The following is a 22,121-nucleotide window of genomic DNA, read 5'->3' as shown; positions in this document are numbered from 1 at the left end:
AGCGGCATATGAGTCAACTAACCGAGATATCCGCCTACTCAAGGATATAAAACACTGTCATGAAAGCAAACAGGGCTGAATCAACGGGGCTGCATGTCCAACACAAACAACGAAAGCTTAAGGAAATTTACAATTTGAGCTGCCTTCAAGCGCCCTCGCGGCTCTTACGGTAGCTAGCCTGTAGTTATCGCGAGTTAGTCATGTACCATGCACCCAAAATCCCAGCACTCACCTCTTGTTCAACCTGCAGACCATCCACAACAGGAGCCAACTCGCTGAGTATCTCATAAGCCCGCTTGTGGAACTCGAGCTGTGCGGCAATCAAATCGGCCAGGTTTCGGAGGGGTTCGGGGGTGTCGAGGACCTGCTAGATGATCAGCCATAATACCTACGAAGCCAATGCGGCACAGAAACATACGTTCTTCATCACGCTCACAGCCTCCTCGGTCTGTCCAACGAACTCATCCTCTGCCTGCTCAATCTCGGCGCGGGCCTCCTCGCTCAGACTGTCCCAGTCGCCCTTGACCTGAGCCTTCTTGGCCGCCTTGATCGAGTCGAGCATGAGACGGGCGTTCTCGACGTTCTTGCGCGCCTTCGCCGCGAACATCAGGTTCGTGTTGAGTGTGGTGTTCCACCCGGCCAGGAAGCGCGACTGAATCTGGGCGTCCTGGGCCAGCCGGGCCTCGCCCACCTTTTCCTCGGCCAGCGCATACTTCTCGAGAGCGGTGGCCAGGGGGTCCTCGCCATGAGAGGATTGCGCTAGGGTCTGGGATCCGGCCAGCGAGGCGCGAGCGATGGCGTGGTTGAAGGTCTTGGGTTGGGGCTTGGCCGAAGGGGGAGCGACCAAAGCCGCCTGAGCCTCGGCAGGCGACGAGGCTTGGGAGAGAAGCGACACTTTCTCGTTGATCGTGCGACCCAGGTCGTTGAAGGATTCACGGATGTTGGGAGGGTAGTCGTAGGCTTCATTGGAGTATTGGGAACTGCAGGGCCCGGTACGTGAGCATGTAGACTTGCAGGAACCCGTAAATGTCCTTACGTCACCTGGAGAAGCTTCTGGTGCACGATCTTCAGCGCATCCACGCGCTTCTCCAACTCGATGTACTCATCGGGAAGCTGAGTCCGATCTTCTGCCTGGCCGAGTTGCTCGCGGATCATCTGCTGGGTGCGCTGAGCAAAAGGAGAGAAGCTCGCGCTGAAGCCCCATTGAGATTCAAAGTCAGCGAAAGATCTCCATCACTAGTGGCAGCAACAGCTTGTGCTGCAGCAGTGAGGAGGGTGGGTGAGATTGGATACGGAATCCACCACCATCTCCTGGCACAAGCCACACAAGGCGGAAGAAGACGATCAACTATCTTACCTGAGGTTCTTTCCGAACGCTGAGAACTTGTCCATGACGAAGGTCGGCACGATTCTACTGATGTGTCTTGAGTAGATGCGATGCAGGAGATCTTGCAACAGATCGAAATAGCTTATCTGTGGTCTGCAGAGCGTTTTGGGATGATCGCAAGCGTCAAGGCCACTTGCCGTCCGTCGGTGTGACACCGCCTCGTACCGCCACCGTTTCATGCCGGCAGTTACGTTTCTGGAATAGTTCCGCCCTCCGAATGCGATGAGTTGGCAGCAGTATGTGATAGGGATTACTTGCAGGAAATAACATACATATACACACACTTCCAAGTGTTTCATCCCCTGCAGGACCATATCAAAGACTATCTCGGTTCACTGTCTAGATATTCATTATTCATGAGGATTCCTTGCTGGCATAGTCCTCATTATCTCAGTTCGCCAAATGGCCATCAAACCAGGCTAGTCAAATAATACAGTGAGAGACCACAAATCAAGCTTCTATGATACATGTCAAGAAAATAAAGTGGAAACGACATCAGAAAAGGAATATCACAGCCATAATAGGAAACACCGAAAGGGTAATCGATAAGCCGTAAGTTAGCATCATGAGAAAACAAATGTGAATCACCTCGTCCAGGCTACGTCAATGTCGCCATCATCGCACGCATCATGCGCGAACTGGGGCCTGGGGAAGCATTAGCATCTGGTTGATTACAAAAGCGACACATTTCATACCTCTGCGCTCCCGTTTCACTTCATGGATTTCCTCCGCAACGCCATCCCCAATAATTTCCGTGTCGCGGACATACTCTCCGCTGCCACGTCGCTCGATCTGCCCGTACTCTCGTAGATCTTCGTCGCTGTCGCGGGGACGCACCACGATTGCTAGCGGGCCAGCGTGAGCTTTGCTAGGCTCTTCTTCGTATCGCTCGAACCTGCGCACCGGCGACGACCGACGACGAGGTCGGCCATGCATCGAAATGCCTCGGGAACGTGATACAGTTCTAGTCACTTTCTTCTCCAAGAGCTCGCCATGGTGATGCTGGGGGTGGTGGGGGTGGCGCGAATGGGACCGATGCCGCGACGGAGACGGCTCGATGAGAAGAGTGTCATGGCTGGTTCTAGGGGTGTAGGTCTCCATAGGGACTCGCTCCACAGTTCTGTCTCGACGGCGGGCACGAACTGGAGACGGCGAGCTGGTGTGTATAACGCGTGCTTTTAAACCATACGATTAGCCCTCCGTGCCTGCGGACGCAAATTGTGGGAGTGACTTACTCTCGGTCAGGCGCTTGATCTCGCGACTCCTCCCAATGACCTCGTCAATCTGCTCTTTGGACAGCGCCAGCTGGATGACAATCATTTTACCCTTGAACGAAAGAGGTCAGCAACCCAACGAGAGAAATAGGTTCTGGGCTTTGTTCTCCATCGCCAGTTTGAAAGACATGTATACACACCTCTTCCTCATACGGGTAGCCAAACTCGCGGATCGCAGTGGTGTGAACCATCTTGCGAGGCATGCGAGTCTTGCCTTTCCGAGGATATGGCTTTTCCACATCCACTTCCTCCACTAATCGCTCCCGAAAACGACTCGCCGAGCGACGGGGCCGTCCCACGCTCCGTTCGCGAACGTCTCGGTACTCATCCTCGCCATAGTCCCCTTCAGCGATGCTGATTTCCTCATAGTAGTCTGGCTCACGAGTCCGGTGGTAGGAGCCGCGTCGGGGTGGCGGGCTGGGAGATGACCTGGGAGGGTAGTCGCTGTAGTAGTATTCGTCTAATTTGCGCGAGGGGATCCGATCAAATGTGTCTAGCGAGGATTGTCGACGAAGAAGTCGGGGTCGGGGCCGAGGGCTCTCCGCGCGACGGCGATCGTATGCAACCAGAGGACCAGATGGGTAGACCAAATGATCGTCCTGGTAGACGACGTCGGGACGACGCGCAGGAGGGCCGTAGCGATCTTGTTCGTGCAGACGGTACTCGAAGCGTTCATCCTCTTCGAATCGGCGGGGGCGATCGAGTACCGAGGGAGCGCGCGAACGGTGACGGTGGTGACGCTCCCGTCGCTCATGTGGGTAGCGGTCATCGTCAAGAGCCCCCGTGGAGCGACGATAGTCGCCGTAGCGAGACATGTGCAATGCGGGAATGTGATCGAGGCGATGACTCGGAGGGATGGAAGGCAGATGGTGAGGGTGACTGACTGTTGTGATGGACGGGAGTATAGAAGGACGAGATGGAAGGATGATTTGATCGAACCGTGGGTGACGACAGCGGCTGACTTTTGGCGGGCCGCAGTTTAAATCAGATGGCGGGGCTGTGTTGATAATCGATCGAGTCGATAAGGCAGTAGTGGTGGATGGAACTATGACACAGGATACAGGGACAAAACTTCACCAGCAGAGGAGATTCAGCAGAGGTTAAATAATCTCTAGAGGAGGTCTGGTCGGCCGCGAAGAGAGAATTATTCCAGACAAATAAAGAGAGAAAGAATAAATAATTCAAAAAATAGAAAATCGAGGCAGTGACGTTGGCGGAGAAGATTCCCTCTCAGGCGGAAGGCGAAGTATGGTAAGGGTATGGTAATCTCGAATGATCCGCACCCCTCGCCCTACGACATCTCGGCGGATCCACGTGTAAGTGTCTCGTTACGGACCGTGGCTGTCATTGTTGATTCCTTGCCTCTTGTCGCCTTCCCCGTGCGGTTACCGCGTGTGCTTCTCAGGGCCAGTCAGTCTGTCTGTCTGTCAATCCCTTGACTCCAGCTCGGTCTCTTCCTGCAACTCACCCTTCCAGCCAGCGCCTCGCCCTCAAGTCTGGTCGGCGTCGTCGTCGTCCTCTCGCAAATCCCGAGGCGTAAGCAGTGCCGCGCATTGCTTCCGTCCAGCTGTCCGCCCATCAGTGCATCATGCATCACGCCTCTTGTGGTTGGGTCTAAAGCCCACTCACTTCAGACCAGAGGCGGCCAGTGAGTACAGGAACTGTACAGTAGTCGCTGTTGGATACGACCTAGCCGACCGATCCCAGGTCCAGAGTCTCTTCTGTGGTCGACAATAAGCTCTGTCGATCCGAGACAAGGCCTCGACGCTCCGGGTTTCAACCCAAGAGTTCCAGCCAGAAAAGCATCGTCCTGATACGGCAATCCTCCCTTCGAAGGCGCGGTTACTGAGGTCCGACAATGACCAACCACCAGTCTTGCTGTAGTACAGTGGCAGCCTCGCTAACACCACGTGACCACGACAGGGGTTGAAGAACTGTTGTAACTTTAACTTCCTACCCCGATTCAACCGCCTTCTTCAAAACAGTGCCGTGCGACCTTGTGGTCTTCATTCTGTGGAAATAGAGACCCTGTCATTGAGCCCGTTGGGCCTCAGGTTTCCGGTTGTAAGCGGAGAATCTCAATTGGTCGACTCGGATGGGTCTGCTTTGAATGTGCATGAGACTGGCCATGATCAACAATGCCTTTGAACTATAAACATCAAGTATTCCAACCAGGCCGCAGAGTGGCCTGATCTTGGTTCTCAATTTGGACGAACTTAGTATGTGTTTTCATCCTTCACCGATAGTGATGATCTGCCAATAAGACTATCTGCGAGCTTTCTGGCTCTCCTCGTTATCCACATAAACAAACCCAATCCAGCCATGAACTTGCTGGCATGGCCATATCGTCTACGTCCACCGATCCACAGCGGGTCAGAAAATGTTCGAGACCGAGAGAGACTGGACAACCGAGATGGATCATCCAGGCTTACGACAGTGCTTGGGTAGAAATCAGTGATAGTGGAGTGGGATGGAGACGACCCTGGAGAGTAGCCTCGGCCGGGCAATGGAGGAGCGAGAAAGGGCCATCATATCTGACTCAAAACAGTGGCCTTGACACCGAATCGGGACAGCTAAGTTAATGGGTGAGCTCCAAAAGGGTAACGGAGATGCAGGGAATGACAGAAGTGGTATGCCGCCTGTATTTTCTCCATATCATCCTTGACCCCTCCGGGTGTCTGCAGACTCGACGTTAAAACTAGAAGCGCCTCCAGGCGCATGAGCCATGAAGAGAAACAATAATGGGCCGCCTAGCGGGAGCGTAAGCCCACTCTCTCCCCCTCCCAGCCTGTGGCTTAATGGCTTTCGTGCACTAATGCCGAGCCAACAAGAACGGAGCCGAAGCTAAGGTACTGCCAACTGTTATCCTGCGCCAAGACTCCGTATAGGTATCTCTGCACGATCCAGCCTCCGTCCCTGCGCACCACACACAGGTCGGGTTATTGTCTCAGCTAGGTCTGGCCCATGCTGCTTGGTAGATCCGATCAGGCATGAGACTATGCTCCGAGCAGGACCTCTCGTGCCAATTTCCGACCAATCGAGGTACTGAAGTGTTGTGCTTGACTCACTAGCAAATGACATAAGCTTAAAGTTGTGCTGATTCAAGCATAACGCTTGATTTGCCCTACCCCATAGTCAGGTGCCTCGCTTTGATTCGGTCAAAATAACTTAGCTGTTCAAGATATCCTTGCAAGTCGCTCACCGCAGCCGAAGAACACCTAAGCGATGAACTCATCACCCACCACCTCTTGTACTACAGCTCACATTCGGCCTTGCAGGCAAACAAAGAACTTCTTTGCTCAGACCGTGCATGCAAGATCTTGAACAAAGGATTCTTTGAATGATCGACCGGACTCAATCAAGGCATATGGTTAAAATCCTCAGGTCAAGTCGCGCCATCCGCACTCGAACACTATATTCTGAAGCATACATGCCATCACCGACAGGGACATCGACTTGACACTTCTCAGTTGGCGAGTTATTGCTCCGACCAAAGACGTCTTAAGACATGAGATTTCTGAAGATCACCGTCTGTCAATGTGTCAGCCTCCAGCCTTGATTACGAATGTTCATGATGCGAGTCATGCCAACCGACCCAAGCGTCAGGGATAAGATGCGTGACATAGTTCTCGGGCAACAAGAACACCAAACAAAGGCCACAACAACCGCACAACTACAATCGTGTACTGCCACAAAATCTCCTGTCTCGGAACTTCAATTCCCTTTTCCAACGGCGACAGCGACAGATCCGACCAGGCGAGATAAATATAGACGACGAAACAAACCAGCCTCACAGTTATCATAACAATCCAGACATCGCCACACGATCTAGATTCCCTTTCACAGACACAAAGCGACAGCCAAGTCAACAGCATCATCCGTCCGGTCCATTTCACAACCCAGGCCAGATCAATCGTGGCGCAAGAAAGCTACAGCAAGAGCTTCTAGACCCCTGGTTGCCAGCCGACCCCGGCAAATCAGGTTATGTGTGCATGCATAATGTCTACATCGTATGCAAGCGGTGCATCCGGCAAACCACCCGAGGAATCAGATCACGCCAGCTGGTGCCAGAAATGGCTGACTTGATTCAGCCAGGGAGGGTGGAGGCGAGAAAGAGGCGAGTGTGTCTGCAGGGGTGGTGTGGAATCACTACGCTGGGCAGACGATTCAGCCCTATAAGTACCAGAGGATCCCTTACTTCCACGACTTACGAGGTTGTGCGTGTTGGGGAGCACATATGGCTAGGATAGTACAGATAGGGAGAGTAATATGATTAACAGTTCGCTTTGTAGCTCTGTGGCTATCGTTCTTACTTTCAGTGTATTAGTGTTGATCTCGGCGATGGTATAGGTAATGGTTGGAAATGGATCGGACGAGAATTAGCGCTGTGTCAGCTTACATTGAACCTAAGATAGTTCCGTTCCACCACGAGTGATATATTCCCAATTAGTGCCTTCGCGAATAGGTTAAGTATCTAATTCTACTGGATCCGAGCAGCACCGCATGTCCCCTTAACCAACCCACATAGCGTTGAAATACTAATACCTAGACGACAACCTTCAGAGACAGTAGACAAGCGCTCAGCCCGCCACAAACAGTTCACTAGGAGCCCATCTCAACAGCATCATTTATATAACCTCTACTTCAGCCAGCCTGAGAGTGTGGTGGAGGTAATTCTGGGGGCTGTTGTAGGCAAGTAGTAAACGAGAACAGGATTGTTGGGTGGGTAGTCGACTGTTGGGGTTTGTGTTTGCTGCTGCTCAGTGTCAGTAGATCTTACTCGAGCTCCAAAGACGAGCAATGCAACAAAGTGATATATAAATCATTAGACAAGTCATTGTTCTTTTCTATCGGTTGCCCCAACAGATATTTCCGCTTCCTCCAATACTACCGCTGCCGACATACATGTTGGACCATCAAGATTCTCATGCTTTATCATCTCCCTCATTGGTTTCCGCCGAGTTGCGCAACAGCCCGGCCCATCTCCTCGTCGTTGTAGATGCGGAATCCCTTCTCCTTGGTCACGCTGGCGAGCTGGACGTTCTTGGCATCCAGCTTCTCCTCCATGACCTGTTTCAACGTCTTCAGGACCAGAGTCTCTGCCTCGGCCAACGTCAAGGAGCGGTGGTATTCGTTCTGCAACTCCGCCTGCGCACCCTCGCTGCCGGACCCAATGGCCTTGGCATCGTATCTATAGAACGTACCCGACGGTTCGGCGTGGTATCTGTTGTACGACAATATTTAGTACCGCATCACCAGACCAGCATCTCCGCGCAGAGAAACAATATCATCGGGGTCACACATACAGTTGAGGACCATCCTCATCGATACCGGCAAGCAACAGAGCCACACCGAACGGTCTGCTCATCACGCTCTCCTCGTCATCTCCCGTCTCTCCGAACCGCAGGGCCAGATCGCAGATCGCCTGGGTGCAGCTCTCGACTCTGAGGGGTTCGGCGTAGTGGAAGGCGTGGTTCTGGCATTCGACGCGGGCGTGCTCGATCAAGGACCGCGCATCTGCCTGCAGACCGGACATGGCGCAGCCAATGTGCTGATCGACTTCGACGATCTTCTCGACGGAGGAAGCCTCAAGGAGGCTGGAGGTGACGCGCTTCTCGACGCCCAGGATCACTCCTTCCGAGGTTGCTACCTGGTTTACTTGTCAGCGAGACCATTCTGCGAGGACAGATCTGACGGCGGATCTCGTGTGGAGGGGCACACGCGTGCCGCTGGAGGTATTGGCAGCTCGGGAAGGTCGGAGGAGGGATGGGCTGGACGTACACCGATCGCAGTGGAGCCAAGCTTGATAGCTTCGAGAGAGTATTCGACCTGGAAGAGACGCCCCTCCGGAGAGAAGGTGCTGTGAGGGTGACGACGTTAGGGTCTGTTCTTGACAAGGCTGAAAAAGTCGAGGGGGAAGCGGCAGAGCTCGTACTTAATTCCACGGTCTGCGAGAAGACGCTGTTAGATGACCGCATCACAGAAGAGGGTGTGACGGAGCTTACCATATTCCGATCGGGCGATGAACATGTTGGCTGTATGGACGATGTAGAATGGAGAAGAAGTGTCGAGGGAGGAGAAAAGTCAGAGTGTAGTGAAAGGAAGAGGCAGAATGGGAAGTCGTGATGAGGGGGAGGGTAGGAAGAGATGGGAGGAGATGTTGAACCAGCTGCTCTTGGGGAAGCTCGGGCGAAGCTGTGCTGTTGCGGGCTACGCAAGTCCGGCGAGTGCCTGGCGGAGAGGAAGGCGGTGGTGGCTGCCCCAGGCCCACACATCAGGCATCCACATCCGCCGCGGCTTCTTCGAGTATTGATTGAATTCCCATGTTTGCTGCTGTTGCTCTGGTCTGGTTGCGTCCCAAACTCCGAATCCTCGCGACGTCTGGTTGCGACCGCGCGCAATTCATTCTCTTCCTCGTGTCTCAAGCTTCAACAGGAGATTCCCATCATCACACCATCTTTTCGCGAGCACAATAACCTACCTTATGTTGCATGATCGTTCCTATTGTTCTCACCCTGCGGGAGCATGTCCGTCAGTGACCGTCGCGCCAACTACATAAGCGCATCACGACCCCGCGTTGCCTCGAATCGCGTCGCTGATCCAGAAACCGCCGCCTTGCGCAGCGGTGCCTCTCCAAAGCAATCGGAAATGCTTCAATTTCGTTACAAAGCAGTTAGCCCACAATCCAGGCTCAGCCGCGAACAACAACAATCGGCGACCGATAGGCGTGCAGACCGGATAGCAGGCGTCGCGAATGAAAAAGCCCACGGTCAAATAAGGCACGCAACCAAGGATTCGACGGGCGGGCATAACAGAGGCGAACGGCCAGAAAGATCCCGGTCGAAGCGAGTCAGTCCACTCGACGGTGGGAGTCCCAATGCTCGAAAGAAGGAGAAGCAACAGGCCGAGAGTCAGTCAATGTTCCCTCAACATGCTCATTCGCAAGCTGAGAGCTCTCTTACGCTAACTCTGAATCACACACAGCTCCTTGGAATCCGCAAGCTTCCTTAATACCTCACTCCACCGCGCCCTTAGCCACTCGTGTTTCGGTCCCTCCGTTGGCATCCGCCCTTCCTCAATCGCTCCAACCTCCATCACTGCGCGAGCTGTCCGCGGATGCGCAAGAGAGAGCAATTCTGGAAGATCTTCTCTTTACTTTTATGGGATTTGAGGGTCAATATATCCATTACCACGGCTCGTACGACCCGTCTGTAGAGAAAGACAGGTTGACAGGCCCAGTCTTTCAGCTACCGACAGGTCTAGACCCGACGTTGAAGGATCTCACCCTATCGACGCTGAAACTTGCGACGCACTACAGCGCACTGGAAGCATTTGTGGAAGTGCAAAGTCGGGCAGAGTACGGCGCAGTGAGCCATGCTTTATGTGCTACGATCCGGAAATTGTTGAAGGAGTTCTTAGTTCTTGTGGCACAGCTTGAAGGGGAGCTATTGAATAACCCGAACTTCACTCTGCACGTTCTACACCTGCACACTATCCCGACTAGCCAATGCTTGGCCCAATTGTATTCACTCGGCCAGGAACTCCTCCGGCGAAATGGGCTCTTGGATCAAGACCTTGACGAGTCAATCGACGACTTTGACGACGTCGACAACATTCTGGAACAGCTGAGGGAAGGCGGGGATCTGATCCCGGGGGCTATGTCTAGCAAGAAGATTTGCAAAGGCGGTAACGTTCTACGTCTTCTTACAGAGCGACTGGCAACGTTCTCAGGTGATCCCACTACGAAGGCTCTTTTGGAGAGGTTGCTGCGCGACGCAAGCCGGCCTTACATGACCATGCTCAACGAATGGTTGCATCATGGAGGGATCAAAGACCCACATGGCGAATTTCTGGTGAAGGAGCAAAAGTGGATAAAACGCGAAAAGCTCGAAGAAGACTACACGGATGAGTACTGGGAAAAGCGTTATACGATCCGCGACAACGAAGTGCCGCCGCAGTTGGACACAGTCAAAGATAAAGTTCTCCTGGCAGGAAAATATCTTAATGTGGTACGAGAATGTGGTGGTGTCGATGTCAGCAAAGCAGTCAAGGATGTGCCCAAAACGCTGGATGATCCTCGCTTCTTGGATAACGTCAACGCAGCCTACACATACGCAAATGCCTCGTTACTGAATCTTCTCTTGACCAAAAACTCCCTTACGACCCGCTTCCGTTCCCTCAAACACTATTTCTTTCTGGATCGCTCCGACTTCTTTTCTATTTTTCTCGAAATTGCGAATTCTGAGTTGCAGAAGCCTGCCAAGAGTGTCAACGAAGGCAAACTCCAGTCGCTTCTAGAGTTGGCCCTGCGGCAACCTGGCAGTATTGCCGCCCAGGAACCTTTCAAAGAAGATGTTAAGGTTCGGATGAACAAGGTCGGACTCACAAAGTGGTTGATGCAGGTCGTGAGCGTCTCTGGTATTGACCAGGATAACCCGGAGGCGGCAATCGAAAAGTATCAAGCCCCTTCGACGCAAGGTGGAGAGGACGATGGCAAAATTCTCGCAATTGATGCCCTCGAGCTCGACTATCTGGTTCCCTTCCCATTGTCTCTTGTCATCAGTCGGAAGACAGTTTTACGCTACCAACTTATCTTCCGGCACACCCTATCATTACGGCACCATGAGGGCCTTCTCGTTTCGTCTTGGCTAGCTCAGACCCAGTCCGAAGCCTGGAAACACAAATCGTCCAGCCGACAGCTGGAGTCGTGGAAAAGACGCGCGTGGAACCTGCGCTCGAAAATGCTAATTTTCATTCAACAGCTTCTCTACTTCTGCACGGCCGAGGTTATAGAGCCCAACTGGCAAAACCTCATGGACCGGGTGAATGGAACCGATGCTGATGGGTCAGAAGTGACCGTCAATGGTACCAAACAGGTCAATCGTACGGTAGACGAGCTCATGCAGGATCATGTAGATTTCTTGGATACTTGTCTCAAAGAGTGCATGCTGACGCAAGCGAAACTGCTGAAGGTTTGTCGGCTATACCCCATCTGTCAGCTTAGCTTACTCACATACCGCTCAGGTTCACCACCGCCTGATGACATGCTGCCATATGTACGCTACATGGGCCACCGACACGCTCTCTCGCAATATCATGTTGGCCGATCCCGACATGGCTAGTAGAGTTGAAAACCGGGAATACGAACCCGCACGGCTCGACAAACTGGAAGATACGCTCAAACGAGTCGAAGACCATTTCAACAGGCATCTGCGGATTCTGATGGATAGGTGAGTCTGGTTGGATTTGATATATCTGGCGGTTATTGATAACTGGGTTGCAGCTTGAATTATTATGCCGCTACCGAAAGCGTCGTTCTTCTCAAGCTCGCACACGCGTTGAGCGCTATCAGCAAAGAAGACTGAGCACTTCCGGAAAGGAGGGGGGGTTTTTTTTTTTCTCCCAACTAGCCCTTTACACTGGCCGCAAGAGATGCAACCACGCACGGAATAATCCGCAGGTTTGTTCATTCAATGTCGCATGCAGCCTCAATCACATCAGCGCTAGCTTCGCCTGCGCATGCCAGGCATTAAGGCAAAGCGGTCCGCGTTCCGCAATCGCAACCCAAGCCTTCCGTCAGGAAATCTTCAACACACAGCGAAGTGTGACAGCTAGCGCGGACACTGGATCAACAAGCCCAGACGCTCACCCGGGCGCATCCAACGATCCGCCTATCACTTCCTCCTGGATTTCTCCACTGTCCACCCTTCTTCCACCTTTTCATCCCCATCAGCCTTCCCGCACTTGTCGCGAATCCCTGCTACCGGTCGGAGTATATCACCCGACGGACGACCAACGACCATTAAATGAAGCAAACCAACGAGCTCAAAAATACCCCAGAACCACTTTATCTAGCCCTGCAATGGAATGCAATGAATGAACATAGAACACGTTTGAACCCCAGGATAAAAACCAAAAGTAGCGTAGTCTCAACGCAAACACGCCTAGAATGACTCTGTCAACAACAAGACACCATCCTGTGCTCCTTTCCCACAGATTTGTACCTTTGAAGGCGCCCGCCGCAATGTCTCCACCCACACACAGGTCTATCATAACCACACTGTGACAAATCATCGTCAGTTCAGAGTTCAGTAGCCTCTGATGCAAGACATCTACGAAACACCATTAGACAACCCAACCTCCGATTACAGTACAAAGTTCATCCCGTGAGAAAACCCAGTTGATCGCGCCCTCCTAGGACCACAAGCAGCATATTCAACGTAATTCTCCGGAACAGCACGGACAGTACGTACCGCGCACGTGACGCCAACAAGCCACGAGAAGGCACGGCAATGATCTAGCGCAAAGCCCTCTCGGGTTCAATCATCGGTCTGGACTGGGTTAACAAGATGCATAGGGAGGTCGAGATGAGGACACGTCCAGTCTAGAGAAGTGTATGTTTTCTTCGTTCGTGGTTAAACGGATACCTGGATCTATGGCTCTTCGATGTGGATTGGCCTCTTTTTCTAAGTCTGGGATTATCGGAAAGGAGAAGGGGGGAAAGGCTGGCTAGCTTGCTTAGTACTTGGTCTTGGCTTCAATACGGGTTGTGGTTGTCAGGTCGTGTGTGTTTATCATTGAAGGTGTATCCAATCTGGGCATAGGTGCCGGTACACAGTCCCAGGATCTGAAGGTTAATACTAGGTGTAAGCTGGCGGGAATGTACGAGTAATGCTGTGTCAATTCTTGTACGAATGGGTACGCAGGTCGGTATCGAGTGGTTGTGGTTGGACACGTTAGCTGGATTGCTTGTGTGGATAATCTAGGTTTAAAGTCAAGGTAAGTAGTGGGTGAATGAGAACGGATTGAATAGGTTGGCTCAGCCCAGTTGCATTCGGCAATACCACCAAGGTACTGGAAATTCCAAGGGTATGGATTGCGTTCTCAGAAAGTACAGTAGCACAAGCTACGGCATGACCGGTTTCGTGTATACGGAGTCAGTGAGGGTGCGTGAGCTGGCGACACTGAGACCAATACGGGTCTATACGTAGCGGTAAGCCAAGCCAAGAACAACACGAGTCCGAAGAGTCTTAAAGAATCACAAGGAACGGAAGAGCCGAAGAGATAGTAGAAGAGGGGAGACAAGAAAGAAGGGAAAAGGAGCGCCTTGAAAAAGTACGTAGACAACAGTGGGTTTTTCATCTCAGTCCCCATTATTGTAGCGGGTCCATTAGCCCACCCCCGAAAGAGCGGCAACGGGAAGGCCTCCAGCTTCCCGAGAACTGAACCATGGTTCTGGGTTCGCTGCCAAAACTGCTAAGGGTAAGGTAAGGTGAGACTGAGGGAGAATAGTTAGTTAGCTATCAAGCTAAGGTTATCTTGTCCCTTTGCCTCTCTGCCTTTAGCTAGTACCTTGCCTTGTACCGGCAGCTTGGATGGCTCTAACCACAACTCCGTCTGACAATCTTTTGACGTGCATGAACCCCCTGTTAGTGTGCATGGGTACGCTGAGAGGACAGAACAGCAATAACTCACTCACTCCCCCTCCCCTCCTTAGCGTAACCCTAACGAGCCAGTTGGCACGGTTCCTTTTATTATTTTTTTTACCAACCCTCTGCCCACAGCAAAGTCACCCCTCAATTCTGCTGGGCTGAGGGCCCTGTCTCATATGGCAGCCATGGCGGAGTTGCCGCTTCGTCATCACGCTTGACTTCGGTGCATTCCCGCAGCACAGGGACAAACGTCGACAATGAGTAATAGTGCATGCCCTCTATGATCAACCAGGTGGTCAACCGTAGAGACGTGATCAATCGCTGTATTTTCCACAGCTGGCCTTAGACCACTTGCGGTAAGTTTGAAGAATGCACGTTCATTGGAGGACCCAATTGAAGTGTCTCAGAGTGTGGATGTGTTGGAATTAAGCCACCCGCGTACCCATGTAGATGACGCTATTGGCCTATCCTTCATGGGTGGTCGCATGCCAGAACTTTACACATCTTGACGTTGACCCAGCCACTTCAAGGGTCGTTTCAATCTCGTTTGACCAGTGCTCCCAACACTGGGTGCCGGATATCATTGAGCAACTCGAAAAAGGAGCGGTGTGGATGTGGATGTGGGTGAGTTGGAATAAGAGAGGGAAAAAATTGAAGAGGAAAATACCCTCGTCGATTTCATTTGCGTAAATGTGAAGACCAACAGCATAGGTTTTAGTGCACCCCGTAGTGGGCAGTTTTGATTGACCTGATGATCACTTACCTGTGCTTAAGATCGAAATCTTCAGAACATCCACCCCCCACCCACCTCGAACATGAGTAATGTCATTGATACAATACCATCCAATCCCTGCTGTCTATCAAACGGAGGGACGCCGTCACCGTACTTGATGTAGTGGCTGGCCGGAAAACTGCGCTACTGCGCCAAACCCCTCCTTGGCTATTGTGCGTTATGCACTCAAATAACCCTGCGGTTGATCGTGCATGGCACCAAATCCATTAAGTCAGCCTGCTTTCTTGGCCTCAACGGGATTTTTCGATCCTCGATTTCTTCCTAATTCCCGATTCTTTTTCTTCCCTTGGCTTTGGGTCTTCACTGTCCCTAGTGACCATAACATGAATACGCGAATACTGGAGGTGTATCTGTGTATCCGTTGCTGGTTCCCCCTGAGGGCTTTGTTGCCTTGGTAGCTCGCTTATATTTGTCTCCCGGACAGAATCCTCCTTTTGCGCGGTCTTGGCCCAGGGCTTCGACATAATTTACCAAGCAGCTGCAACGATTTCCTGGCCATTTGCTGGCTACCTTTCACCCGCCAGAATCACTCGAATCAGCAGGTGGCCACCCGGGATAACACGAAAACCTTTTGGTGCAGGTAACGGAGAAGTCAGGAGGCCGACTTACCAAACGGGCATAGTAGTATGGATGACAAGATTTCTATGCCCTGATTTGGCATGGAGATGACAGCCTGGGTCCTCCGCCTGGTACATCGTACTGGTAGACAAACGAGTCACTGTGCGACAGTGCCGGTTGGTCTCCAGGCACTGAGTGATGGGCAAGGCCCGAGGAACGGGTACAAGGAACCTTCCTAGACTGGCTGTCTGCGTCCATGGGGTAGTATTGGTAGCATTGGTGGCCCCTCCAAGAACGCTTTTCCCTCTCCCCTCCTCCCCCCCCTCCCCCTTTCAATCTTACTTAGTTGTGTAATGGTTTCGGTTCGGGATGTAAGTTTTGTTCTGCCACTGAGACAGAGCTGAAGGCTCAGCCATCACTGAACGAAGAGAATGTTCATTGCAGAAGTGGGTGATCTTCGTTGAGTACAGCGAGGCTGGATAAGTGTTTCCAGAGCCTTTTCTGCCAATGGCATTAGCCTTGGTGCTCCTCAGCACCAAGACTAACGCCTGGTATCGGGCTGGGCGGCCTTTCCCACCATCCGTACATTAGTACGGGCAACTGAGTCCCGCATCTCAATACTTCGCTCAGCTCACCCATAAATGGCAGGATACACACTTTCTGGGCGTGACCAAAGGGGCCTTCATCGCCATCAATTTTGGCTGCCTCATCAATCGCTCACGACCAAATTTCGATTGTACTATGTGTGTCTCCTATTTTCAGGTCACAGTATAGAACGCCGTGCTGACTGACCAACTACTGTGTTCGACCCTTGTTAATCTGGACCACTTCGGAGAATAAGACCTACTTGAGTCTGTCATAAGCCGGGAATCCATGATGTCGTACGTAGCCTGGTACCACATCTTGTGATATTGCATTGGGAGCTAACCCTTATTTGTCTCCAAGGAGTTCTGACTCCGAGACGGAGGACCTGGACGACAGGTTTCTTCAGCTTATTACAGTTCATGGTCGCGACTATCAGAAATACTCGATCGATCATAATATCTGCTTCCAACCCGTTGACGATGTATAACCAGGAGGCTTCGCGAGCGTTTCGTGCGTTGCTGATTTCGATGACCCTAGGATGAAGTGGAACGCCTCGAGCTTCAACACCGCGTCTTCAACAAGGTGTTTAACGACCGACTTATCTTTCCACCGTTGCCGGACCTTGAGAGCCCAAGAATCCCCAGAAGAATTCTCGATTGTGGCCATGGTACCGCGTCTTGGGCGATCGAGGTAGCAGAGCAAAATCCACGATGCGAGGTCAGGCCAAGGACAGCGACCTTCTCAAATAATTTCGCTGACTGTCGTGTGCGAAGATCATTGGTGTCGATATATCTCCTCAGATGAACCCTGATAATACTCCAGACAATCTGTGGCTTCAGGTACGGTCCCCTCCTTGGGTGTGAGGGATAGTCGGCTGGAATTACATTGGCGGATACCCTTCTCCCATCGAAAGTGTTCTTTGGTCGTGTCTCTCTCGGGTCTACTCTCCAGGCTGTTCGCGCGAGAAACTGCTTATATGGGTTGTTCTAGGTCGACGACTTGAATCGCCCCTTCACCTTCCCTTCGAATCATTTCGACCTCGTCCACTCCAGAATGCTAGCGACAGGCATTGACCGAGTCCGGTGGCTGTCTTATATTCAAGATATCAAGAGGTCTGGCATATGGCGGAAAAATCATCCAGTCCGTGGTTTCTGACGCCTTGAAACTGACTTGTGTGGAAATTAGAGTCTTGAAGCCGGGCGGCTGGGTCCAGATGGTAGAAATGTACTTCAACGTGCAGTCAGACAATGGTTCTCTCACTGAGCAACACGCCTTAAGGCAATGGAGCACCAAGTTCATGCGATCGCTGGATGATAAGAAGGACCTTCGCGTGGGAACGCGCTTGAGAGACCTTTTGCTGGCGGCAGGAATGGATCAGGTGGACGCAAGGATGATTCCTCTTCCTCTGTCCGGGTGGGCCAACGGTATAGACTCCAATGCATGAGTTCGGTGCGACATATAACTGACACCCTGTTAGAGCCGAGGGTACGGGGGATAGGTGCAGCCAACGTCGAAAGTACTAAACAGTTGCTCTCAGCAGTGGCTTTGTACCCGATGACCAAACGTCTGAGGATGCCTTATGAAGAGTTCCAAGAGCTCATCTCCAGGGCACAGCAAGAGGCAGAAACACTAGGCTTGAAAGCCTACTTTCCTCTGTGAGTTGCTTACCTCAACTGTGCTGGGGGTTAGGCACTAACAACCCAGGTATGTGTGTATCGGAAGGAAGCCTCGATAGATAATTTAGGTATCAGCCGTAACGTCTGTTCATGGCTTTGCTCCAACAATAAGCTGGGTTTCAAGCGTCTGTTGACCTGGAGTTTCCCATAGATCGATGGAGCTCTGTGGGGCAAGCCTTCACTGTTCGCCTTAGACAAGTTGATATCGACGCTAGCATAATCGGCTCTTAAATGTGATATCTCGAGATGAAATCTACCTGTGCTGTTATGTCCCAAGTTGGTTCTGTGACTTTCCTTGGGCCGTGGGTCCTAAAATAGTCGGGAGTGGGCCGCCACGCCGAACTGCTAAAGCATAGGTCAAGATCATGTTTCATGTGCACTGGCCTATGTTAGAGACCACCCCTGGAAGCAAGTGTGAATTTGTGCTATAGCGTGCTGATTGGGTTTAGGTATTCCTTCATAGGACAGTTGCCATTGAGAAGACATTGGATGAGGCTTCCACACCCCATACCCGGTTATGGTTGTGACACGGGACAATTCGAATAAACCGTGATGAGTGTATATGGTCAGTGAATGCTGATGCCAGGTTTTCCGGATGTTGGAATTTTCTTGACAGGGAGGCTATGGCAATAGTTGACTGACTGGCCTGCAACATCTGTGCTTTCACTAAGCCACCAGCTGGCAAGATTGCGCGATTACCTCGGGATATTAAGGAACAATGGACACTTTCTCGATTCGTGCCAATGACGTCCACATCGACAGCGGAATCGAATCGCTTCTAGATGCTAAAGAAGAGAGAATGAGACGGCAACTGAGACTAGGAAGAAGAATAATCAAAGGAGAAGGGAGAAGAAGTCAAGGAAAAGGAAGGTTCGATGACGAGGAGTGGTGGACGGCGCTTCGGGTACGGAACCAAACTCACGGGATCTCCTTCGCTGGTTCGAGGAATCGAAACATGAAATCCACCCCCACGAAGTCGACCAGTCCATTCCTCCATGCAGTTCCCACAACCCACACTTAGCAGGAGGGGATCAGTGTCTGTTCACCCCCTGAAATGCATGAAGATACTCAAAGAGTATCCCTAGCTGTTCTTCAAAGGGTCCAGAATGAAGAGGCATTCGTTATCGCAGCCAGCCAGCCACGGGCACTGGGCACGCAACAATTGCCTCCATGATGTGGGAGCTACATGCAGTCTCCGACCAATTGGATATGTCATCTACCTCCTCGGATAATGGGTGTCCAATATCTCGAGATACAATTCATGCTGCACCAATCTATGGAATCATGACGGCCAAATGTCCATCTAATGTCCAGTGGAGGTCTTCCATGGGGAAGGTCTTCGATGTCTCCAGCTGTAGGTGGTAGAAGATAACCCAGCACTGTGGATAGAATTAATACACCTCAAACGGTGCCCAAGTCACACAGAGGTTTTTTTTCCCTTGTTGCCCGAGCCATTGCACTAGGTCTAGATTAACATTCTCGAAGCGTGTCTGTCTACACTCTTAGGTAGTCTCCACCACTGAACCATGCATCGTCTTGGCCTGGACCAGTAGTCTCCTCGCACACATTACAATATCTTGAAGGGCGCCATGAGGCTACTTCCACGGGAGTGATACATCACGGTGGGAGACGCGCCGCTGCATGAATAATGAGCGCAGCGGCCACCCCCTGGCCGATTCAAGGTGCAGCGACCCGTAAAGCCAAAGTAAAAGCCATGCACTGTAGAAAGAATAATGCCTCGCGCAACTATGCCTGAGTCAAAGTGTTGAGCCTCGATCCCTCCAGGCGCTTGGGCGCTTACGGCGGGAATCTCCAGGGCAAATGATGCCTGAACTCTGCCTGAGACTACTGGCAGCGAAACTTACCCAAAAGGGTAAGTGCCCGCGGGGCCGAGAGCGCCTCAGAAAAAGTTGGCCGCCAATTCGATCATCAACAATCTTCCATCGAATTGCAGATCCATCCAAGGTGACCCCCTCGTTTCTTTTGTCGCAACAAGGAGCCCACGATGCCTTCCACATACAAAAGAGATAAGCCGTGGGATACGGACGATATTGACAAATGGAAGGTGAGTGTGACGAGCTACATTTTAAAAGATTTTCGGAGGATGGGCATAAGACTTGGGAATGCTAACCGTGCAAATTTGCGACACAGGTCGAAGCGTTCAACGCCGAGGACAATGTCGCCGGTAGTTTCGCGGAGGAGTCCTCCTTTGCGACTCTCTTCCCCAAGTATCGCGAACAATATTTGAAGGAGGCCTGGCCGCTCGTGACGAGATCGCTGGAGAAGTATGGCATCGCCTGTACCCTCGATTTGGTCGAGGGTAGCATGACGGTCAAGACGACGCGGAAGACGTTCGATCCCGCTGCCATCCTTAAGGCGCGCGACCTGATTAAGCTCTTGTCGAGAAGTGTGCCGGTACAACAGGTGAGATTTTCTTGATTCTGCTCTGTTCTATCTTTCTGTCTAGCATCACCCACTGACGGGCATATTCTTAGGCTCTGAAAATCCTCGACGACGAAGTCGCATGCGACGTGATCAAGATCCGCAACCAAGTCCGCAACAAGGAGCGCTTCGTCAAGCGCCGCCAACGTATCCTCGGACCCGGCGGCTCCACCCTCAAGGCCCTCGAGCTTCTCACCAACACCTACATCCTGGTGCAAGGAAACACGGTCGCTGCGATGGGACCCTACAAGGGGCTGAAAGAAGTGCGTAAGGTTATTAATGACTGCATGGCCAACATCCACCCGATCTACCACATCAAGGAGCTCATGATCAAGCGTGAGCTGGCCAAGGACCCCTCTCTGGCGGAAGAATCGTGGGACCGGTTCCTGCCCAACTTCAAGAAGCGCACTCTGTCGAAGCGTCGCACGCCGTTCAAGATCACGGACAAGACCAAGAAGGTGTACACGCCCTTCCCGCCGGCGCCGGAGAAGAGCAAGGTGGATCTGCAGATCGAGTCCGGCGAGTACTTCCTGTCCAAGGAGGCCAAGGACCGGGCGCAGAAGGAGGAGATCATGGAGAGACAGCGGGTGAAGCGGGAGGAGAAGATGAAGGAGCGCGAGAAAGCGTTTGTGCCGCCCGAGGAGCTCGAGGCGGCCGAGAAGGCCAAGAAGGACAAGAAGGACAAGAAGGAGAAGAAAAAGCGGAAGCGCGACTCCGAGGCGGCCGACCTGGAGGCGGACGTCGATGCTTCGGACCGGAAGGAGAAGAAGAAGAAGAAGAAGAGCAAGTCGAAGGAGGAGACGTCGGATGCGGAGGCTTGATCTTGTCGTCGTTGTCTCTTTGGTTTCGCTCGGTGGTTCTTCTTTTCTTTCTTGTCAAGGGATTCCCCCTTCGTGTGGGACTTTCGTAATATGGCGCTTAGGCATAGCATGGGCTGGAGTTATTATATGTTTCTTGAACCCCTTCATCTCTTGTACTCCAGGAGGGGAAGGAACAAAAAGCCTGTATTGAAAGGGATTGCTATTTAGATTTTACCTGTGTTTTACCTGTGTTTGCTGGTAATGCTGCGAAAGTATAGCCAGCATTTATAAATGAACTCCAGTTCATGAACGCGAATACATGCTACAATACCATCCCAACACGAACTACCTCCTTTGCCCCTCCCTTCTTCGTCATCCAGAAATTAAGATAGCCTGAGGTACCTGAAATAAACAATCTAACTCCCGCAAATCCCGCAAATAACTCACCCCAGTCCCCGGGTTCTCATACTCGCGATGCACATGCCTCGACCCACCCTCGCGCTCCTCCACCTCCCGCAGCAGATACACACCGCCAGCCGTCGACCTCTCGCGCCGATGATGCCGCACCAACCCATCCTCACTCGAGAAATCCAGTCGCTTATTGTAGGCGCCCGTCACCGGATTGAAGATGGTGCCCGTTGCCATTCCCGAACGACGAGGCCTGGTACTGGATGTCAGAGGGGTCGGAGTCCTGGATTGAGACATGGCTCGCGAGATGGGAGGTGGCGGGCTTATTGTTGTCGCCCTCCTCCATGGTGGCGGCGCTGTGGGCTGCGCTGGCGCCGTAGGCGGTTGTTGTTTCGTCGGGGGTGGCGGTGGTGTTGTAGGTGGCGGCTTCGTCTTCGGCGTCGAGGGCGGAGATGGTGTTGTAAATTGGGCTTGTTTCGGTCATTTTTGTTCTGTGTATTGGAAGTGGAGTGTTTCAAGTGGTGTATGGACTGGGATTTATGAATATATGTTTGTGGGGAGATTTCAACTTTGTTGGGTTGTAGGTGTGCAGTGCAGGCGTGTAGTGTTTAGTTATATATGAGGAGTGGCGGGCGCAGACCATTGAACATTACTAGAAATGTCAGTGGCCAGATATCGGGGTCTACTGTCTGGTTCACTCATTGTGACCTGCTGATGAGGTCAGGATAGTCTGTAGTAGAGTTTGATATGTTTGGGTCTTGTACAC

At 52.1% G+C, this 22,121-nt stretch overlaps 6 protein-coding genes across 6 annotated transcripts; 3 read left to right on the top strand and 3 right to left on the bottom strand.

Annotated features, from left to right (window-relative positions):
- Positions 1-11: 11 nt before the first annotated feature.
- BO97DRAFT_382853 (BAR domain-containing protein) lies at positions 12-3,852 on the bottom strand. Its single transcript, XM_025693326.1, has 8 exons — positions 2,802-3,852; positions 2,623-2,713; positions 2,083-2,562; positions 1,358-1,448; positions 1,037-1,192; positions 419-980; positions 233-364; positions 12-178 (listed from the first exon to the last, which is right to left on the bottom strand). The coding sequence occupies exons 1-8, from the start codon at positions 3,474-3,476 to the stop codon at positions 146-148; spliced, it is 2,220 nt and encodes a 739-aa protein (XP_025555561.1). The 5' UTR covers positions 3,477-3,852; the 3' UTR covers positions 12-145.
- Positions 3,853-7,464: 3,612 nt separating this feature from the next.
- On the bottom strand, positions 7,465-9,007 carry pup2 (proteasome core particle subunit alpha 5). The gene is made up of 5 exons (XM_025693325.1): positions 8,667-9,007; positions 8,597-8,609; positions 8,443-8,521; positions 7,968-8,311; positions 7,465-7,885 (listed from the first exon to the last, which is right to left on the bottom strand). Exons 1-5 carry the CDS (start codon positions 8,689-8,691, stop codon positions 7,606-7,608), a joined length of 741 nt encoding a protein of 246 aa, XP_025555560.1. The 5' UTR covers positions 8,692-9,007; the 3' UTR covers positions 7,465-7,605.
- A 179-nt stretch (positions 9,008-9,186) lies between these two features.
- On the top strand, positions 9,187-12,026 carry BO97DRAFT_336197 (gamma-tubulin-complex subunit SPC97; the record flags this gene model as incomplete). Its single annotated transcript, XM_025691454.1, has 4 exons — positions 9,187-9,571; positions 9,646-11,633; positions 11,686-11,891; positions 11,945-12,026. 4 exons carry the CDS (start codon positions 9,187-9,189, stop codon positions 12,024-12,026), a joined length of 2,661 nt encoding a protein of 886 aa, XP_025555559.1.
- Positions 12,027-16,185: 4,159 nt separating this feature from the next.
- BO97DRAFT_431295 (class I SAM-dependent methyltransferase) lies at positions 16,186-17,764 on the top strand (the record flags this gene model as incomplete). Its single annotated transcript, XM_025697486.1, has 9 exons — positions 16,186-16,212; positions 16,280-16,299; positions 16,390-16,510; positions 16,567-16,746; positions 16,803-16,868; positions 17,020-17,141; positions 17,215-17,453; positions 17,507-17,684; positions 17,734-17,764. The coding sequence occupies 9 exons, from the start codon at positions 16,186-16,188 to the stop codon at positions 17,762-17,764; spliced, it is 984 nt and encodes a 327-aa protein (XP_025555558.1).
- Positions 17,765-19,652: 1,888 nt separating this feature from the next.
- BO97DRAFT_402814 (KRR1 small subunit processome component) lies at positions 19,653-21,216 on the top strand. Its single transcript, XM_025694593.1, has 3 exons — positions 19,653-19,770; positions 19,857-20,129; positions 20,201-21,216. The coding sequence occupies exons 1-3, from the start codon at positions 19,711-19,713 to the stop codon at positions 20,966-20,968; spliced, it is 1,101 nt and encodes a 366-aa protein (XP_025555557.1). The 5' UTR covers positions 19,653-19,710; the 3' UTR covers positions 20,969-21,216.
- A 103-nt stretch (positions 21,217-21,319) lies between these two features.
- On the bottom strand, positions 21,320-22,036 carry BO97DRAFT_440179 (uncharacterized protein; the record flags this gene model as incomplete). Its single annotated transcript, XM_025698052.1, has 2 exons — positions 21,601-22,036; positions 21,320-21,527 (listed from the first exon to the last, which is right to left on the bottom strand). The coding sequence occupies exons 1-2, from the start codon at positions 21,837-21,839 to the stop codon at positions 21,320-21,322; spliced, it is 447 nt and encodes a 148-aa protein (XP_025555556.1). The 5' UTR covers positions 21,840-22,036.
- Positions 22,037-22,121: the final 85 nt, after the last annotated feature.

Source organism: Aspergillus homomorphus, assembly GCF_003184865.1.
Source record: "Aspergillus homomorphus CBS 101889 unplaced genomic scaffold BO97scaffold_3, whole genome shotgun sequence".
NCBI classification, from domain to species: domain Eukaryota; kingdom Fungi; phylum Ascomycota; class Eurotiomycetes; order Eurotiales; family Aspergillaceae; genus Aspergillus; species Aspergillus homomorphus.
The sequence above is the reverse complement of the archived record's forward strand: the minus strand, read 5'-3'. Positions and strand labels throughout refer to the sequence as shown.

Bases quoted from the DNA above. Each gene is read 5' to 3' on its own strand.
- BO97DRAFT_382853 (XM_025693326.1), bottom strand. From the start codon at position 3,476: ATGTCTCGCTACGGCGACTATCGTCGCTCCACGGGGGCTCTTGACGAT. The intron at 2,563-2,622 runs GTAAGTCACTCC...ATGGTTTAAAAG, and splicing joins GATCAAGCGCCTGACCGAGA to CACGCGTTATACACACCAGC. The intron at 179-232 runs GTGAGTGCTGGG...CGATAACTACAG, and splicing joins GTCTGCAGGTTGAACAAGAG to GCTAGCTACCGTAAGAGCCG.
- pup2 (XM_025693325.1), bottom strand. From the start codon at position 8,691: ATGTTCATCGCCCGATCGGAATATG. The intron at 8,312-8,442 runs GTACGTCCAGCC...CAAGTAAACCAG, and splicing joins TTGGCTCCACTGCGATCGGT to GTAGCAACCTCGGAAGGAGT. The intron at 7,886-7,967 runs GTATGTGTGACC...GTCGTACAACAG, and splicing joins GATGAGGATGGTCCTCAACT to ATACCACGCCGAACCGTCGG.
- BO97DRAFT_402814 (XM_025694593.1), top strand. From the start codon at position 19,711: ATGCCTTCCACATACAAAAGAGATAAGCCGTGGGATACGGACGATATT. The intron at 19,771-19,856 runs GTGAGTGTGACG...TTTGCGACACAG, and splicing joins ACGATATTGACAAATGGAAG to GTCGAAGCGTTCAACGCCGA. The intron at 20,130-20,200 runs GTGAGATTTTCT...GCATATTCTTAG, and splicing joins GAAGTGTGCCGGTACAACAG to GCTCTGAAAATCCTCGACGA.